A 19,781-nucleotide genomic window follows, 5' to 3' on the forward strand; every position below is an offset into this window, starting at 1 on the left:
GATAAATAACTGAAAAGCAATTATCTCAGGCAAACAATGCAGGAAGCCGTGGTCTAAAACACATTAAAGCCATTACTGGGTTGCACACTAAAATGTTTTTTCATGGTGGAAAAAGGCCTTTGAATGACTCACTTTCCTGCCCAACATGTCTCTGGAGCAGGCTCCCAGCTATCACACGTATACAATGGTGCTTGAAAGTTTGTGAACCCTTTAGAATTTTCTATATTTCTGCATAAATATGACCTAAAACAACATCAGATTTTCACACAAGTCCTAAAAGTAGATAAAGAGAACCCAGTTAAACAAATGAGACAAAAATATTATACTTGGTCATTTATTTATTGAGGAAAATGATCCAATATTACATATCTGTGAGTGGCAAAAGTATGCAAACCTCTAGGGTTAGCAGTTAATTTGAAGGTGAAATTAGAGTCAGGTGTTTTCAATTAATGGGATGACAATCAGGTGTGAGTGGGCACCCTGTTTTATTTAAAGAACAGGGATCTATCAAAGTCTGATCTTCACAACATATGTTTGTGGAAGTGTATCATGGCACGAACAAAGGAGATTTCTGAGGATTTCAGAAAAAGCGTTGTTGATGCTCATCAGGCTGGAAAATGTTACACCCATCTCTAAAGAGTTTGGACTCCACCAATCCACAGTCACAGATTGTGTACAAATGGAGGAAATTCAAGACCATTATTACCCTCCCCAGGAGTGGTCGACCAACAAAGATCACTCCAAGAGCAAGGCGTGTAATAGTCGGCAAGGTCACAAAGGACCCCAGGGTAACTTCTAAGCAACTGAAGGCCTCTCTCACATTGGCTAATGTTAATGTTCATGAGTCCACCATCAGGAGAACACTGAACAACAATGGTGTGCATGGCAGGGTTGCAAGGAGAAAGCCACTGCTCTCCAAAAAGAACATTGCTGCTCATCTGCAGTTTGCTAAAGATCACGTAGACAAGCCAGAAAGCTATTGGAAAAATGTTTTGTGGACGGATGAGACCAAAATAGAACTTTCTGGTTTAAATGAGAAGCGTTATGTTTGGAGAAAATGGGCGGCATGGTGGTGTAGTGGTTAGCGCTGTCGCCTCACCGCAAGAAGGTCCTGGGTTCGAGCCCCAGGGCTGGCGAGGGCCTTTCTGTGTGGAGTTTGCATGTTCTCCCCGTGTCCGCGTGGGTTTTCTCCGGGTGCTCCGGTTTCCCCCACAGTCCAAAAGACATGCAGGTTAGGTTAACTGGCGACTCTAAATTGACCGTAGGTGTGAGTGTGAATGGTTGTCTGTGTCTATGTGTCAGCCCTGTGATGACCTGGTGACTTGTCCAGGGTGTACCCCGCCTTTTGCCCGTAGTCAGCTGGGATACGCTCCAGCTTGCCTGCGACCCTGTAGAAGGATAAAGCGGCTAGAGATAATGAGATGAGATGTTTGGAGAAAGGAAAACACTGCAGTCCAGCATAAGAACCTTATCCCATCTGTGAAACATGGTTTGGGCCTGTTTTGCTGCATCTGGGCCAGGACGGCTTGCCATCATTGATGGAACAATTAATTCTGAATTATACCAGTGAATTCTAAAGGAAAATGTCAGGACATCTGTCCATGAACTGAATCTCAAGAAAAGGTGGGTCATGCAGCAAGACAACGACCCTAAGCACACAAGTCGTTCTACCAAAGAATGGTTAAAGAAGAATAAAGTTAATGTTTTGGAATGGCCAAGTCAAAGTCCTGACCTTAATCCAATCAAAATGTTGTGGAAGGACCTGAAGTGAGCAGTTCATGTGAGGAAACCCACCAACATCCCAGAGTTGAAGCTGTTCTGTACAGAGGAATGGGCTAAAATTCCTCCAAGCCGGTGTGCAGGACTGATCAACAGTTACCGGAAATGTTTAGTTGCAGTTATTGCTGCACAAGGGGGTCACACCAGATACTGAAAGCAAAGGTTCACATACTTTTGCCACTCACAGATATGTAATATTGGATTATTTTCCTCAATAAATAAATGACCGAGTATAATATTTATGTCTCATTTGTTTAACTGGGTTCTCTTTATCTACTTTTAGGACTTGTGTGAAAATCTGATGATGTTTTAGGTCATATTTATGCAGAAATATAGAAAATTCTAAAGGGTTCACAAACTTTCAAGCACCACTGTATCCTTCTTAACAGTCCCTCTATAGTAAACATATTAAACTTCGGTGATAGAAGAAGAAGAATCCTTTAATTGTCACACGTACACCCAAGCACCGACTGAAACACACAGTGAAATTTAACCTCTGCATTTAACCCATCTGAACCAGTGAACACACACAAGTGAGCAATGAGCACACACACCCAGAGCAGTGGGCAGCTATGGCACAGCGCCCAGGGAACAGTTGGGGGTTAGGTGCCTCGCTCAAGGGCACTTCAGCCCAACCTTAGGCCATGTCCACCCCATGTTAACCTGCATTTCTTTGGACTGTGGGGGGAAACTAGAGCACCCAGAGGAAACCCACACAGACATGGGGAGAACATGCAAACTCCACACAGAAAGGGCCCCGTCGACCACTGAGCTCAAACCCAGAACTTTCTTGCTGTGAGGCGACAGTGCTAATTACTAGTTTGTTATAAACAGGGCATTTGGAAGCAAACCAGTTTGCACATAAAGGCTCCAGATACCGAGAATGTAAAGTATCTGATTTCGCAAATTTCCTGATATGTAAAAGCCATGACTTTGTTTCTGCTTAAAATGATATTGTTCTCTGTACAATGACTCAGAAAGGAGCTTCCAACGAAAAACCTCTCAACCAAAAAGATTTGCACAGCTCCAAAAATGTGATATTTCATAGCAGAAATGTCATTTACAAACTTTAGATACAAATTCAGGATCAGAATGCAATATGCAAAATATTTATACCCTAATCTTAAGCACAAAGGCCTTACATTTGCAAGCATTTCACACATTTCCTATTCAAGATATTATAAGTTAAACATTCACTAGCACAAATGCACTTAAGTAGATTTTGGCTGAGAAACTGAATATGGAAAGATCATGAGTTCAGGAAGCATCACATATAGTACATAGTACAGTTGATTTTACTGTACTAAATGCCTGATATAGTGTAAAGTCTTGCACCAATTGCACCAAGCACATGACTCTAAATGCTAGATTTGTGCACAGGTAACAAGTTGTATATACATTGGCAAATAATTTTCAGTTTTTCTATAGAATTTGAGAAGAACTGGGAGCCCACTGGGCACCAGGAATGTGGAAAATTTTATCAAAACATGTCGATACATAATATGGGGGTAGCGACATCAGTGGTGCCAGTTCATTTGATAAAAGTGATGCTAGCTTTATTGCTGCTGTCAACACTTACCCTAAGTATCCTACATGACCCACACTGGAGTTTATACTTAATCTTGAAGGTTTCTTTACATTCTGAAGTTTTGCTGTACCACAAATGTTAAAGAAATGTTATCTTTTTCTCATTAACAAAGATATAATTTCATAGCAGCCTTACCTGCTAGGTATCATACAGCTAGCTAGTTAGGGAAAAGTATGACAAGAGCGTTTGCTAAATGCCATGTAATGTAATGCAATGTATGGTGAATGATAAAGGACGTCACTGATCATGTGTTTGGATATAAGACTTATTAAACACCTAGTAGCAACAGCCATGCTGAATAGAAATGAGTCAGACTTTTGTTCACTGATGAGTTAGTTAAGGCATTTGGACACAGCTGTGCTATTCAGGAACTCAGTGATTCTTTGACTGGGGTGGTATTTAACCCTTGTAACTCTTAAAAATTTAATTGTTTGGATAATTTTTTAATATGGAATCTCAGTAAGCATGGATTTAACTGGCAGACAACATTCTCTCTCTCTCTCTCTCTCTCTCTCTCTAAGGTTTCCATGCTGATAATGGCTGCATTTTGCTGTTAAAATAGTTGAAAGTAACGGTTGAATTGTTTTTTTTTTTTAAAGCAGAGAAGAACAAATACACAAACTCTGGTTAACTAGCATACAGTACATGCTACTAGCATGAGAACATTAAGCATTTTAATGCTCATGATATTTACTTTCAATCTGTAATTTGGATAGCAGGGTTATACAGTTGTACATCAGTCAGTATCATCAAAATGTTTTCTTCCCATGATCTTCAGAAAATTCAGATGATGCAACTTCCTGTTGACCATGTGACTTAAGGAATATTCTAAATATTTTCTAAGGGTGAATGTTTTGAGTTAAGAGCATTAATGTGGGACACTAAAAGGTGCATTTTTCATAACCTATAATGGACTACTTGTGGAAAAGAATGTTTCAGGCATGAGATGTTAAATGGATTTACATAATAATAATAATAATAATAATAATAATAATAATAATAATAATAATAATAATTTTTAAAAATAATTTATTTCAAATTTCAAAAGCAGTATGCAAATGTAACAAAGGCGTGGCTTAAAAAGTAAAAAAAAAGAGAAAAATAAATAGCTTCAAGTTATTTGCACGGCCATATTCTCTCATGTAATGTCTATATTATTAAGATCTAAAGTCCTTCTAATTGTTATTGATCCTCTATTATAATAATAATAATAATAATAATAATAAATGACTTTATTTAACAGCATTTCCATAGTATCATGGCTCTTCGTCTGTTAATTTAAAACACATATACAACTAATATAATATAATATAATATAATATAATATAGGGCGGCATGGTGGTGTAGTGGTTAGCGCTGTCGCCTCACAGCAAGGAAGTCCGGGTTCAAGCCCCGTGGCCGGCGAGGGCCTTTCTGTGCGGAGTTTGCATGTTCTCCCCATGTCTGCGTGGGTTTCCTCCGGGTGCTCCGGTTTCCCCCACAGTCCAAAGAAATGCAGGTTAGATTAACTGGTGACTCTAAATTGACCGTAGGTGTGAATGGTTGTCTGTGTCTCTGTGTCAGCCCTGTGATGACCTGGTGACTTGTCCAGGATGTACCCTGCCTTTTGCCCGTAGTCAGCTGGGATAGGCTCCAGCTTGCCTGCGACCCTGTAGAACAGGATAAAGCGGCTAGAGATAATGAGATGATATATATCACACACACAGAGGTTGTTGTGAAGGGCACTTTACCTATGCATAACATGTCTTTTACATTTCAGTTAGATGCATATTTGTATATGTAATATCAGGAAAACTCCACAATGATGTGATGGCACCCTGATCGTTGAATCACTTGAGCTACTAAGTCTTTAATTCTGCATTAAAAAATTTCGAGCTGTAGAACATATCTTCAGTACATATTGCAAAATAGCGTATTCAAATCCTTTTTCAAATACCTGTAAGAAAAAATGCAGCCCATCACTGATTATGGTTATCTTAGCAAGGAATGTGTTCAATATTACTAATAAATATGAAAGAACATTTATAATTAATAAATAATACAAATGACTGTATGTGTATTACAGTGCCCTCCATAATTATTGCCTCCTTTGTACAGATTACTAAAAAGGCTTAGAAAAAAAATCTACCTTTTGGTGAAGTCGCTTCATCTCATACTGAAAAAAATGAGAAAAATCCAACCTTTAATTGAAAGAAAATTTTTCAGAGAAAAACAAATCCCTCATCAAGAAATAATTTTTTTCAACAAAAACACATGTGCCACAATTATTGGCTTTACTGGAAATTATAGTGAACACAATGTAACTGAAGCATGTTTCCCATTTAAATTGTACATTTCTGAGTTGATTGGAGCGTGTAGGAACTTTTCAAGCTGTAATCTATGACTTCCTGATTAACTGGGGAACAAATATGAGGTGACACAGATGCCAAATTCCCTTAGTCATCCATCAACATGGGAAAGAGAAGAGAACACACAAACCAAATGAGGGAGAAATATGTTATTCTTCATGAGTCAGGGCATGGGTATAAAAAAATTAGCTGCTTGCCTAATGTCCATTTCTACTGTTAGAGCAATAATAAAAAAGTGGACACTAACTGGAACTGTTACAAACTTTCCTGAAAGAGGAACCAAGTTAATTTTGCCCCAGGTACAGTGATGAGGAGGCTAAGAGAGGCAAAAATCCCCAAGGATCACTGTTGGTGCAATTACAAGAAAAAGTATAATCTCGCAGTTTCCAAGTCTCCAAAACCACCATCAGACACCACCTCCATCCCAACAGATTATTTGGAAGGCTTGTCTGAAAAAAAAAAGTCTTTTCTGTCAGTTAACCACAAACGTAAGCACCTGAAGTTTGCAAAACACTATTACAACTTTGGAACTGTGTTCTCTGGTCTGATGTAACAAAAATGGAGCTTTTTCGCAATAAACACTCAAGGTGGGTTTGGCATAAAAAGAAGGATGGCTCGAATGAAAAGAACCCGATCCCAACTGTAATATATGGTGGAAGTTCTGTGATATTTTGGAGCTGTTTTTCCTCCAAAGACTCCGGTTAACCTAGTTAGGGTGCATGACCTCATGGACTCCATGATATGGAGGACATTTTAAATAAAAATCTGGCTCTTCTACCAGGAAACTAAAACTGGGTCATTGTTGGATCCTCCAGCAGGACAATAATCTGAAGCATATGTCCAAATCAACACAGAAATGGTTCACTGAGCACAGAATCAAACTTCTGCCCTGGCCATCTCAGTCCCCTGACCTGAACCCCATTGAAAACCTGTGGGCTGGGTTGAAGAGGAGAGAGCACAAGAGAGGGCCTCGGACCCTGGATGATCTGGAGAGATTGTGTAAAGAGGAACGGTCTGAGATGTCCTGCTCTGTATCTCCAACCTTATAAAATGTTATAGGAGAGACTCAGTGCTGTTTTACTGGCAAAGGGAGGTTGTACAAAGCATTAAATGCCAATAAGGGGTGCCAGTAATAGTGGCACATGTGTTTTTTGTTGAAAATAATTATTTCTTGATGAGGGATTTGTTTTTCTTTGAATAAATTTATTTCAATTAAAGGTTGGATTTTTTTTCTCATTTTTTTCAGTGTGAGTTGAAGCGACTTCACCAAAAGGTGCTTTTTTTTCTAACCCCTTTTATAATCTTTACAAGGGATGCCAATAATTGTGGAGGGCACCGTACATGAAATGAGACTGAGAGAAATGGGAGATTTATGTTTGTTTGTGCATTTGTATGCTCCATTTTTTTTAAACTTTTTTGTACTGTACTGTGCTAATTTGTTGTTATATTCTGCTGTATGATTGTTCCCCCTTTATCATGTATGATTCTAGTTAAACCTGTCTGTCTGACTGTACTGTGTTTGCAGGGCATACTTCCTCTGTCAGCAATCGAGGTGAGAGTGATTTCTCAGCAGGACCCCTGTGCTCCACACATGTTCGAGATCAGCGGTTAGTGAGTCTTCCTGCGTCAAAGGAATTACCGTAAAATACCAAATAAAACCAATATCTATACACCAAATAATGGATTGACATTTTTGTTCTTTGCTGGCCTGAACAGGGCCCATGGTGGACTCGAAGATTTTCGTCTGTGCTAGTGCTGCTGAGCGAAAGATCTGGATCGAGAACATAAAAGACAGGAGATGCAAGTCTTTCAGACAGCAGCTCAGCCCTTCTCACACTGCTCTCTCCTACCTGGTACACCACATACACACAACCATGTCAGCACTGGGGAAGGAAGTAAAACCTCCAAAGCCCTTATGTTTAACCATGTACTTCCTGACTTTGAAGTAGATAAATTAATAATATTTTGCAAGTGACAGTGTGCCCACATAGAGGTGTTGCTAAAGCACTCATGAACACTTTTGAAGCGGAAATGTGAAATGTATGAAATAGTGCACCAAAAAACATATCTTTGCATTAATTTACTGAACAATATGGTTCATTATTGCACGTAGTTAGTAAAAATATGTGAACTTTTCAAATTCATTTAAAGGTAGACTGCCTTTCAGATTTTTCACGTTTAGGTCATAAAAAGAATTTTCCCTGACACCCAATTATTTTTGTTTAGTGGACTGAAAGCTACTGAATTCGAATCACAGACTTCCAATTTTATTACTTTTTTCCCTAAAAGAACAATTAATGAATTTAGAGCCTCATGGCCCTAAATTCTCTGCCATTTTTTTCTTGCTTCACCGTGACCTCATTCAAGATACTACGTCATGCATGACATGGTGGGTGGACTTTCCTCGTTCATGCAAGGCATTGTGGGATACAAATTTGAAACAGGAGAGAAAAATGGAGGACGTGGGCGTGCGAATGAAACGTGAAAGACCGACTATGGTGACGGAAAGTGAGAAGAAAAGATGTTATGTTGTGAAGGAAAGGAAATGCAGGACCAAACTAATAAATATTGGCGGTCAGCGAGCACCTCGGTGTGATCAGCTGTTCATTTAGCGACAGAATGATGTAAATGTCAGTGCACGGTCAAAGGTAAACCTGTAGATGGCAGTAATGCAACACTGTGGATGCCAGCTGCCGTAAAACCCAAAAGACGAAGAAGATGACGACGACGACTCAGGAAAGCGTGTGCACGTGCACACGGACTTCCTCCGTCTGCTTGACTGTGTGAAGTGAGCGATTTCATGTACATTATTTGCTAGGGAATCCCCTCAAATTAAATAACTTCCCAGCCACAGAATGGCCTGGGTTTTTTTTTTAAGATATTACAAAAATAAACAGATCACAATGACCAAATTTCAGAGGGAACTAAATTTCACTGATTTTATGAAATCGAAAGGCCGTCTAGCTTTAAAGGGAATTTTAGATTACATGACAACCAGGTATGAGTTTGGGTACCCTCTCCAAAGAATAAAAACATAACTATACCCTGCAGGTTTGTGAGCCAATGCTATTCCTCAATCAAATGAAAGTTGGGGGAAGGTGCAGAGGGTTACAAACGAATAGTGGAAAAAAGCCTCATGATCTCCGATGTATCTCCTTTTGTGCTTCAGCCTCCAAAAAATGTCACATACTGAGCTCTGATTGTGTGACTTGACTAAACCACATTTTCTGTATTGTTTTTTCCCCTCATTTTCTCCCACCCACCACCCATATATCATACCACAGCTACTAACTAGGGCAGGTGAAAGTCATCACATGCTTTCCCTGCTGCTTATGCAACACTAGAGGGCAATGTAAGCGTTGTGTTCACAGATGCCCATGACTGATTAGTGTTGCTGTAATTGGCAGGGGAGAGAGACTATGGGTCATTTCACAGTAACTGAGCATTTTGTGTCCTATGACTAGCTGCTGGAATAAAGGTTCATCAGACAACTCATGTAAGGCAATTAAACACCCTAAAATACTAAGAAGAACTATATTCTGTAGATGGAATCCAAAAAATTAATTATCGACACTTTATATTTTAGATATCTCATCTCCTCTCATTATCTCTAGCCGCTTTATCCTGTTCTACAGGGTCGCAGGCAAGCTGGAGCCTATCCCAGCTGACTACGGGCGAAAGGCGGGGTACACCCTGGACAAGTCACCAGGTCATCACAGGGCTGACACATAGACACAGACAACCATTCACACTCACATTCACACCTACGTCAATTTAGAGTCACCAGTTAACCTAACCTGCATGTCTTTGGACTGTGGGGGAAACCGGAGCACCCGGAGGAAACCCACGCGGACACGGGGAGAACATGCAAACTCCGCACAGAAAGGCCCTCGCTGGCCATGAACCCGGACCTTCTTGCTGTGAGGCGACAGCGCTAACCACTACACCACCGTGCCGCCCCTATTTTAGAAATAATAAATATAAAATTAGTAATTCACAAAATTAGGCTGTCCGGTGGGCTGGGTTAAAATTTGCAATGCCCTTTTTTGTCGAATTTAGCATAAATTTAGTACAAAGTTTTGGCTTAATCTACTAAAAAGATTGTGGTCAGTTCATTTCCCCAGGGACAAGGTTCCTAATTCACAAAGTATATTTTTATTTTTCACTGATAGTCTCTGTTCTGCGATTCAGTGTCAGTGCTGTTGCCAAACCACATTTTCTAGAGAGGCTGAACAGACTGACCTATTAATTCAGTTCTTCCAGTGGTCAAAAGGTGTCTCCCTTGTACTTAATTTTGGAGGGAATTCAAAATGGCAGAAGTGGTGGCGGGGCGGCACAGTGGTGTAGCAGTTAGCGCTGTCGCCTCACATCAAGAAGGTCCGGGTTCGAACCCCGTGGCTGGCGAGGGCCTTTCTGTGCAGAGTTTGCATGTTCTCCCTGTGTCCGCGTGGGTTTCCTCTGGGTGCTCCGGTTTCCCCCACAGTCCAAAGACATGCAGGTTAGGCTAACTGGTGACTCTAAATTGACCGTAGGTGTGAGTGTGAATGGTTGTCTGTGTCTATGTGTCAGCCCTGTGATGGCCTGGCGACTTGTCCAGGGTGTAGCCCGCCTTTTGCCCGTAGTCAGCTGGGATACGAGGCTTGTAGGCTCCAGCTTGCCTGCGACCCTGTAGAACAGGATAAAGTGGCTAGAGATGATGAGATGAGAAGTGGTGGCTTGTGTCTTCTAAATTTGGTAAGTATTCCCGATTTTTGGCCCAGTATGTTAATTCACTGTCAGTGATGTTACTGTAATTTGCGCTTATCATGTGCTCCATAGAAAGGAGTAACAACTAGGGACGTAAGAGGCATGATGAGAGATGCAACCAGGGCGAAAGTATCAGCACAGTAAGCTTGTGGTTCATGAATGAAAGTGTATTTTGTCATTTTTTGTCAGTGCTGTTACCGTCAGTCCTGTTAAGTTGCACGTGGTAACAGCACTGACACAGAGTAACAGCAATGACAGTTCAGGGATATGTTCTAATATTAACCCTTATATTTCCCAGATATTTTATTGAAAAGAGTGCTTTTTATAGCCTAGGCCTCCTGTTGGAATTGATTCGGTAGTTGCCCACCACCGATTTTTCTGGCCAGCCATGGAGGACATTTGCAGGTACGCGCCAAGTGATGTCATAACACTCATTGAAGAGCCGCAGCAGATTACTGAAAGACGGAACCATTTCAAGGTTGACACAAATGTTTGGAGGCTTGTGGAGGACTTTGTTCATGATATGGAGTAATTTTCTCAAACTTTTTGATGGTGACGTTTGAACTCTGAATTGGTGAAACTCCACATAAGCTAAGTTGTTGAAGCCCTCATGCTTCGGTACTTGTTGCAATGTTTGAGTTGAAGTTTGAACGAAATCATTGAAATAAGTAGCTGATAACTGCATTTCGAAGGCACAAATTGCCTAGGAGGAGGCACATTGTGATGGTCATTGTTCAGTGTGCAGATCTATGGAAAAGAAGTAAAAAACTCAGGATATAAAGAAATGTTGATTGGGTGTGTGGTACCTTATTCTATGAATAAAAGTTGTTTCTGTTTAGGTGTTGTATTTAACTGGTAATGTACTGGTAACAGTAATGACAAGTGTAGCTCTAGTCACAGCACTGACATAGGTCAGTACTGTTACTAGGTTTTCATTCCTGTTACCCTTTGTTTTGGTTAGATTTCTTTATCTAAAAAGGGCTGACAGAAGGGTTATGGCATGTTTTTCATTGTCTACCATTAGTACTTCATTTTATGACTGCTGAATTTATCGTGTTATTGGATTGTCATTTTGTTATTTGGAAGTTGTTATTCCAAGGAAATAAAGTTTGTGTTTACATGAATTTCATGTTTTCAATGAAATATATGTTTCATATCGGTTCTTTCACATGGCAGTGTGGGAAAGGGACACACTGTGTGCATGTTAACCACAGAAATCTCACAAAAGAAAGTTTGCTTCATAGTGCATTGTCTTCCATGACATCCGGTAACAGCACTGACAGTTCAGCTAGGTACTAGCATATAAAATATCTAAAAAAAAAAAAAATGGAAAGTTGCATAAAAAGTGCACTGTCAAGCTTTGGAACATGATATATCTATTCCCTACACTTACTCAAGCTGATTTTTACATGCATACATGACAGCTACCCATCCCATTCTTATTGACTGGAAAATGCTCAGTTACTGTGAAATGACCCGTATATCACTCCTCCCTGACAGCACAGGCCCTGAGAGCACATGCCAGTTTTGGCTGTGGCATCTTGGGATTTTGAGTTCATGTTAGGACTTGGGACTGTTTTGGCCTCTAGAGGCCGCTGTTATTGCTTTATCTTGTCATGTTTGTTTTGGCCTCTAGAGGCCGCCACTGTTTTCTGTGTTTGTTTTGACAGCCTTTGTTTTCATGTGCTTTTGCCTCACCTGTTCCTTATTTCCTGCCCCCCCCCCCTAGTTCTAATTGCCCTGTGTATAAATACTTCCTCAGTTTGGTCCCTAGTCACGGAGTCTTTGTGCTGTTATGTTGTCACCTGAGATCTCTGTTCCAAGTTCCTTGCCTTTGTGGTCTTTCGTACTTTGTTTTCTTGTGGACATTTTGGACTTTGTGTTTACCATTTTGGGATCTTCTGAACGTTTGGATTTTTGCCTTTTCTTTTCTTATCTTTGGCTTTTTGTTTTGACTTTGAACTTTTGGATTTTTTATTTTTCTCGTACATCATCTGAGCGTTTGGATTATACTTTTGTTTTTGCCTGGGATTTTGTATATTGTAAATAAACTGTTTTTTCTACTCTACTTTCGCCTCACTCCTCTGCACCTGAGTCATTCCCCTGGTGGCCTAGTGGGGGTTTGCTGGATCACTACACCAGTGACCCGGGTTCGATCCCCAGCAAAACCCTAACAGAAAGACTCCATCATGACCGACTCAGCAGAGGCTTCTTCAACTGTCTACCCGGCTAACCTTCAGGGAATGATGGCCACGTTAACACGCCTCGGATCTACCATGGACACTCAGGGACGGACTCTTGCAAGCCAACGTGAGACCCTTGCTCGCCACGAGGTACTGCTTCAGCAAATTGGGAAAGCCCTGGCACAGCTGATCCCTCTGTCGCCATCTCCTCCTCCTGATCCTGCTCCACCATCTGCTCCCGCTCCAGTGCCTCCTGCCATGCTGCCCTCTTCACCTCGCGAGCCCTGCCTTCCTGCACCACAGAGGTATGATGGCAAGCACGGTGAGTGCCGGGAGTTCCTTACCCAGTGCCAACTCACCTTTGAGCTCCAGCCTACCACCTACACTACGGATCGCCGCAAGATTGCCTTTGTGATAACCTTGTTAGCTGGTAAGGCACGAGCTTGGGCAACAGCTATCTGGCAGAGACAGGGATCCGAGTGCTCGGATTTCAAGCTGTTTATGGAGGAGATGCTTTGTGTCTTCGATCAGGCAGACACCAGTAAGGATGCAGCCAGGAAGCTCATGTCCGTCCGGCAAGGAGGAAGCGTTGCAGACTACACCATCTCGTTCCAGACACTCGCAGCAGTCAGCGGATGGAACGAGGCTGCCCTGGTTTCAGCCTTCCACCATGGTTTGTCTGACCCCATCAAAGACGGCCTGGCTTCTATCGGATGCCCAAATGACCTCGAAACTCTGATTTCACATGCCATTCGTCTTGACAACAGGATTAGAGAACGCCGCCAAGTCCTGAGCCTCCCCGGCCTCACTGCCTCAACATGGAGCCCGTCTACCTCCTCCAGTGACTGTCCAGAGCCCATGCAATTGGGCCGTACTCGCCTCTCTGCATCTGAGAGGGAGCGCAGAAGGAGGGACAAGTGCTGCATCTACTGTGGCAAGCCTGGCCACTTCCGAGCATCATGTCCCGAGCTCTCGGGAAAAGGACCGCCCTGTCCAGCCGAGGGAGGGTTGTGACGGGGCCTACCCTCTCTCCTGAACTTCCTGGCCAAGGAGTCTACATCCCGGTCTCCATCTCCTGGGGTGAGTCCGTCCACTCTTGCCAGGCCTTGCTAGACTCCGGGGCGGCTGGAAACTTCATGGATGTCCACTTCGCCCACAGAATCAATGTCCCTACTGCTCCTCTTGAAGTTCCACTGTCTGTGTCTGCCCTGGATGGCCAAGCTTTAGGTGATGGAAGAGTCACCCAAGTTACTTCTCCAGTCCCAAGGCCACCAAGAAGAAATATCCCTGCACCTGATTCATTCACCAGAGTTCCCAGTGATTCTAGGCCTTCCTTGGCTTACCCGCCACAACCCTCATATAGACTGGGTAACAAGCCAGGTTGTGGAATGGGGTCCTGCATGCTATGCCTCTTGTCTGCTCTCTAGCTCTCCTGTGTCTCCTTCCGAGCCTCCTGATCTCACAGTTATCTCAAGTTCCCACAGAGTACTGGGATCTGAAAGAAGTGTTTAGCAAGAGCAGGGCCGCCGTTCTTCCTCCGCACCGTGCCTACGACTGTGCCATCGACTTGCTCCCTGGGGCTACCCCTCCTCATGGCAGACTGTTTTCCCTCTCTCAGCCAGAACGCAAGGCCATGGAGGAGTACATCAAGGACGCCTTGGCCTCTGGGTTCATTCAACCCTCCACCTCACCCACTGGTGCCGGCTTCTTCTTTGTCGGCAAGAAGGATGGGGGGCTCCGGCCGTGTATTGATTACAGGGGCCTGAACAAGATCACTGTGCATAACCGCTATCCCCTTCCACTGATGTCCACAGCGTTCGATCTGCTCCAAGGCGCCACTGTCTTCACCAAGTTGGACTTACGGAATGCATACCACCTCATCCGCATCCGACAGGGAGATGAGTGGAAGACTGCCTTTAACACCCCGTCTGGGCACTACGAGTACCAAGTTATGCCCTTTGGACTCACCAATGCGCCAGCAGTGTTTCAGGCCCTTATCAACGACGTCTTGAGGGATATGATCAATCAATACGTTTTCGTCTACCTCGACGACATCCTAATATTTTCCAAGACTGTGCAGGAGCACCACCACCATGTCCGCCAGGTTCTCAAGAGACTGCTACAGAACAATCTGTTTGCCAAAGCCCAGAAATGTGAGTTCCATGTTCCCGAGGTCTCCTTTCTGGGCTTTATTGTACGAACGGGACAACTCCAGATGGATTCAGCCAAGACCCTGGCCGTCCGGGACTGGCCCATTCCCAAGTCCATTAAAGAAGTTCAGTGGTTCTTAGGGTTTGCTAACTTCTACCGCAAGTTTGTCAGGAACTTCAGTTCTGTAGCAGCGCCCATATCAGACCTCACCAAGAAGACAGGTGGATCTTTTGTCTGGTCTCCTCAGGCGGAAAAGGCGTTTAGGGACCTCAAGCACCGCTTCTGCATGGCACCCATCCTGGTCCTCCCAGACACATCGCAACCATTCGTCGTCGAGGTGGACGCCTCGGACAGTGGCGTCGGCGCGGTCCTCTCTCAACGTTCGGAGGGAAAGCTGCACCCCTGCACATACTTCTCCCACCGCCTGAGCCCTGTGGAGTCCCAGTATGATGTGGGGGATCGGGAACTGCTCGCAGTCAAACTGGCCCTTGAGGAGTGGAGGCACTGGTTGGAGGGAGCACAACATCCAGTCCTGGTTTGGACGGACCACAAGAACCTGGAGTACCTCCAGCAAGCCAAGAGACTGAATCCACGACAGGCTAGGTGGGCCTTGTTCTTTAGCCGATTCAATTTCACCCTATCGTACCGCCCTGGCTCTAAGAACACCAAACCGGACGCGCTCTCCAGGCTATTCTCGCCCAACAACAGGGAGAGTGAAGTTGGGCCTATTATCCCTGTGTCTCTGATTGTGGCCCCTGTCCGCTGGGGTGTTGAGGAGGCCGTCCGACAAGCTCAATGCCAGGACCCCAGCCCTGGGACGGGGCCACCGGGCCTCCTGTACGTCCCTCGTCAAGCCCGGGCCAAGGTTCTTCAGTGGGGTCATTCATCCCATCTCACCGCCCACCCGGGAGCCCGGAGGACCCTGGACTTCTTGAAAAGTCCAGGTTCATGTTTATGCTTCTGGTGGCCAAGCATGGAGAAGGAAGTGAGGTCATTTGTCCTGTCCTGTGAGGTGTGCACCAGAACCAAGAACCCATGACAGCGTCCCCAGGGCCTCTTGCATCCTCTGCCTATTCCCCGGCGTCCCTGGTCCCATGTGGTGGTCGACTTCATCACGGGTCTTCCCGACTCACAAGGTAACACTGTCATTTTGGTCATTGTCGACAGATTCTCCAAAGCCTGCCACTTCATACCACTGTGCAAACTTCCTTCTGCTCTTGAAACAGCCAAAATTATTTTTACCCATGTCTTCCGAGTCTTTGGTCTCCCGCAGGACATCGTCTCAGACCGAGGGCCCCAGTTCTCCTCCCGAGTGTGGCGGGGGTTCTGCAAACTCATCGGGGCCACTGCCAGCCTCTCTTCTGGGTTCCACCCCCACGGCCAGACCGAGAGGCTCAACCAGGACCTGGAAACCACCCTGCGAGGCCTGGTGATGGATAACCCGACATCTTGGAGCACCTGGCTGCCATGGGCAGAGTACATCCACAACACCCTGCAGTCATCTGCCACCAGATTGTCGCCGTTCCAGTGCCAGTTCGGGTTCCAGCCACCTCTGTTTCCAGAACAGGAGGAGGATGCTGGGGTGCCCTCGGTCAACCAGTACATGAGACGGTGTCGCAAGACCTGGAACAAGGTCAGGAGGACCCTCATCCAGACTTCCAGGGCCAACCAGACTCAGGCCAACCGTCATAGAAGGCCTGCCCACATTTTCCACCCTGGGCAGCGGGTTTGGCTGTCCGCCAAGGACCTTCCGCTGCGGGTGGTGAACCGCAAGCTTGCTCCTCGCTACATTGGCCCCTTCAAGGTTGTGCACAGGGTGAACCCTGTCGCTTACCGGCTCCAGCTGCCCCGGACTCTAAGGATCAACCCCACATTCCATGTTTCCCTGTTGCGGCCCGTACTGTCGTCCACGTATGCCCCTGCCCCTAGGAATCCCCAGCCCCCCCCCCCGCATCTTCCAGGGTCAGACTGTGTTCACTGTGCGCTGTCTGCTGGACTCCCACCGGGTCCATGGCGGGCTTCAATATCTTGTGGACTGGGAGGGCTATGGCCCTGAGGAATGCTGTTGGGTCCCTGCCCGGGACATTTTAGACAAAGAACTTTGTCGGGACTTCCATTTGGCCCATCCTACGGTCAATTTAGAGTCACCAGTTAACCTAACCTGCATGCCTTTGGACTGTGGGGGAAACCAGAGCACCCAGAGGAAACCCACGCAGACATGGGGAGAACATGCAAACTCCACACAGAAAGGCCCTCGCCGGCCACGGGGCTCAAACCCGGACCTTCTTGCTGTGAGGCGACAGTGCTAACCACTACACCACCGTGCCGCCCCCATTTATAACATGAACATTTTAATTTTAAAGGAATTGGTTCAGTAAATGAGTTGAATGATATGTGTTAATTTGACTGTTAAATAAAGGTCTGATTTATCTTTTAAATACAAATGTATGTAAAAGTCAGAAAATTCTAGAGTTCACACCTTTTCATACCAGTGTATGCATGGTTAATGTAAATGTATTTTGCAGATAGATGTAATAATTGTGAATTAGATTATTGATGAGATGTCTTGGAACAGATTAGACTTAAGTAGAAATTACTGCTGCTTATGAGCACAAATGCCACACATCAAGATACTGCATACGTACTCCTGATTTTTTTTTTTATTTTTTTTTTTTTTATTTTTTTTTTAAATGTTCATTCATACTAACACAGCCAGAGAAAGACAAAAACCCAGTGTCTCTCCTCTCTCTCAGTTGCCATGTAATGAGGGCTGGAAGAGGGAGGAGCTGAAGCGGTACCTGCTGAGGTGTCCCATATTGCAGTGGGAGGGATCCCCTATCCAGCACATGGGCCAACCTACCTACCTTTCATTGGTACACATCAGCAATACACAGAGACAGGTGAGTGAGAAATATCAGAGAAATACTGTACCGTAAGTGCACATGACTTCTTTCATACATGCACCTTTATCGAAGTGTGGGTTTGCCTTTTTCAGGGATTGCAGGAGCGTCTCTTTGTGCTCTTTCCTCTGGACCTCCTTATCCTGTCTGTTGACAATGAGCGGCTCTGGGTCAAATATGAGGTGAGAGAAGCTGACGCATTACATTTCTGAACCCTGATATTTCTGCTTTTGTAATAAACTGAATTAGGTTCTTTGTCATTTATGTGGTGGCCTGGGAAGCCCATTGACATGAAAACTAAACTGATATGTTTCTAGAAAGATATCCAAGGCAAGGTTAACAAGAGTGCTCTGAGAGCACAATATCCACCACTGGCAACTATATCTATGCTATAAGTGCTTAATACACCCTCATGAAATTGTCAGAGTACAAGTTTGGTAATCAAGGGCCATAACTCTGGTAAAATGCAACTGAATTGAACGAAATTGCAATATGCATATTACCGACATATAACAAAGAATCCTGTCAAGTTTCGTGAAATTCCTCCAAAAATTGTGAGAAGAGTTGATTTCAGAAGGTGAGTACCCTTCTGGGGATGGATGGATGGATGGATGGATGTCGCCGTGACATAATCCCCCTTTGGGCCTTTCGGTCAGCAAGGGATAAAAATTAAATCAAAACATTTCCACATAATTTTGTGAAATATATTTGTTTTCTTAAAGTTGAGGTGTCAACGTTGGTAGTGAACAGAAAAACCAAATTTTGCACTTTATTTTGGATGATTTCCAGAACTTAGCCACAGTGACTACCGACACCCCCTTTCCAATGCAAACCAGGTGCGAATGCCAATTTGGCGCTCATTCAACTTACAAATCTCGTAAGAAACAGTTTGCTGTTCTTCAGGCTAGAGAGCCACCACAGAGCCACAGCATTATCACTGTATATATTTCCACTTTCCCAGCCACTAGCTAGCCCTGCTAGCACTGCACCACTAGCACTAAGCATTCAACAACAATGACAGACATCATCATCTCTTTATTATTCTTCTTCGGAAGACTACACTACATTTGCTTTTTTTTTTTTTAATGGTGGTCAGAAAGTTTTAGCTGGTCTTGTTGGTCATGATAATCCTGTCCCTAGCCCCTTACATAAATGGTTCTTGGTTGTAGACCAGAAAAGAATTAGTACCACTCTGGAACCAGTTTTCCTGGCCGAGAGCCAATTCTTTGGCTGTCAAAATGCAAAGAACTGGTTCAAGATTAGGCACTAGCTCCAAATCAGCCCTGGAACTGCCTTGGTGGAAAAAGGGGATATGAGGATTTTTTTTTTTGGACCACCACACATTTTGTTCAGTGTGGTCAGCGTTATATTGTTCTCCAAAAATATGATAGTTACTGGTAACTGATTACAAGTTCATATTACAGGGCCGTCTACCAAGGAAGAGTATCAGAGCTTTGGAAAGATCTGCCCGGCATGGGAGACTTGAATTTGAAATTCTAGGTAATTCTAATATTCACCATTTATTAGTAAAACACACTTTGACATTTAGAGGTAGAGAAGTTATAAATGTGTCCACATTTGGGTATTTATTATTAATGTCAGTAACACTTGTAACGCTTAAGGGCACTCTTCAGCATCGTATTGTTTGTATGGAAGAAGCACATAATGGTGAACTGTAGGTGCTAAAGAAGGCAACTGGACTTGCTTGACATTCTTGAAGACGTTTCACCTCTCATCCGGCGGGCTTCTTCAGTTCTGTCTGACTAGTGGGGAGTTCCAGGTATTTATCCTCTAGTAGACCAAAAGCAACCCTAAGGAGAGTTGTTGAGGTCACATGGGTTGTTGACCTTCTCAGGCTACGTTTACATTAGACCGTATCTGTCTCGTTTTCTTCGCGGATGCACTGTCCGTTTACATTAAACCCCCTGGAAACGCCAGGAAACGGGAATCCGCCAGCGTCCACGTATTCAATCCAGATCGTGTCAGCTCCGGTGCTGTGTAAACATTCAGAATACGCGAATACGCTGTGCTGAGCTCTAGCTGGCATCTCATTGGACAACGTCACTGTGACATCCACCTTCCTGAT

At 44.0% G+C, this 19,781-nt stretch overlaps 1 protein-coding gene across 2 annotated transcripts in view; it reads left to right on the forward strand.

Moving 5' to 3' along the window:
• The window catches only part of LOC132897030 (uncharacterized), a 40,880-nt gene that overhangs the window by 18,262 nt on the left and 2,837 nt on the right, over positions 1-19,781 (forward strand). The window contains exons 6-10 of one of the 2 annotated variants that reach the window (XM_060938320.1): positions 7,241-7,322; positions 7,432-7,568; positions 17,549-17,695; positions 17,791-17,877; positions 19,120-19,195. In XM_060938320.1, coding sequence (XP_060794303.1) covers positions 7,241-7,322; positions 7,432-7,568; positions 17,549-17,695; positions 17,791-17,877; positions 19,120-19,195 — 529 coding nt within the window. The remainder of the gene's footprint in view (positions 1-7,240; positions 7,323-7,431; positions 7,569-17,548; positions 17,696-17,790; positions 17,878-19,119; positions 19,196-19,781) is intronic. The other variant, XR_009656223.1, reaches the window with a different exon arrangement.

Source organism: Neoarius graeffei, chromosome 13 (genome assembly GCF_027579695.1).
Source record: "Neoarius graeffei isolate fNeoGra1 chromosome 13, fNeoGra1.pri, whole genome shotgun sequence".
Lineage (NCBI taxonomy): Eukaryota > Metazoa > Chordata > Actinopteri > Siluriformes > Ariidae > Neoarius > Neoarius graeffei.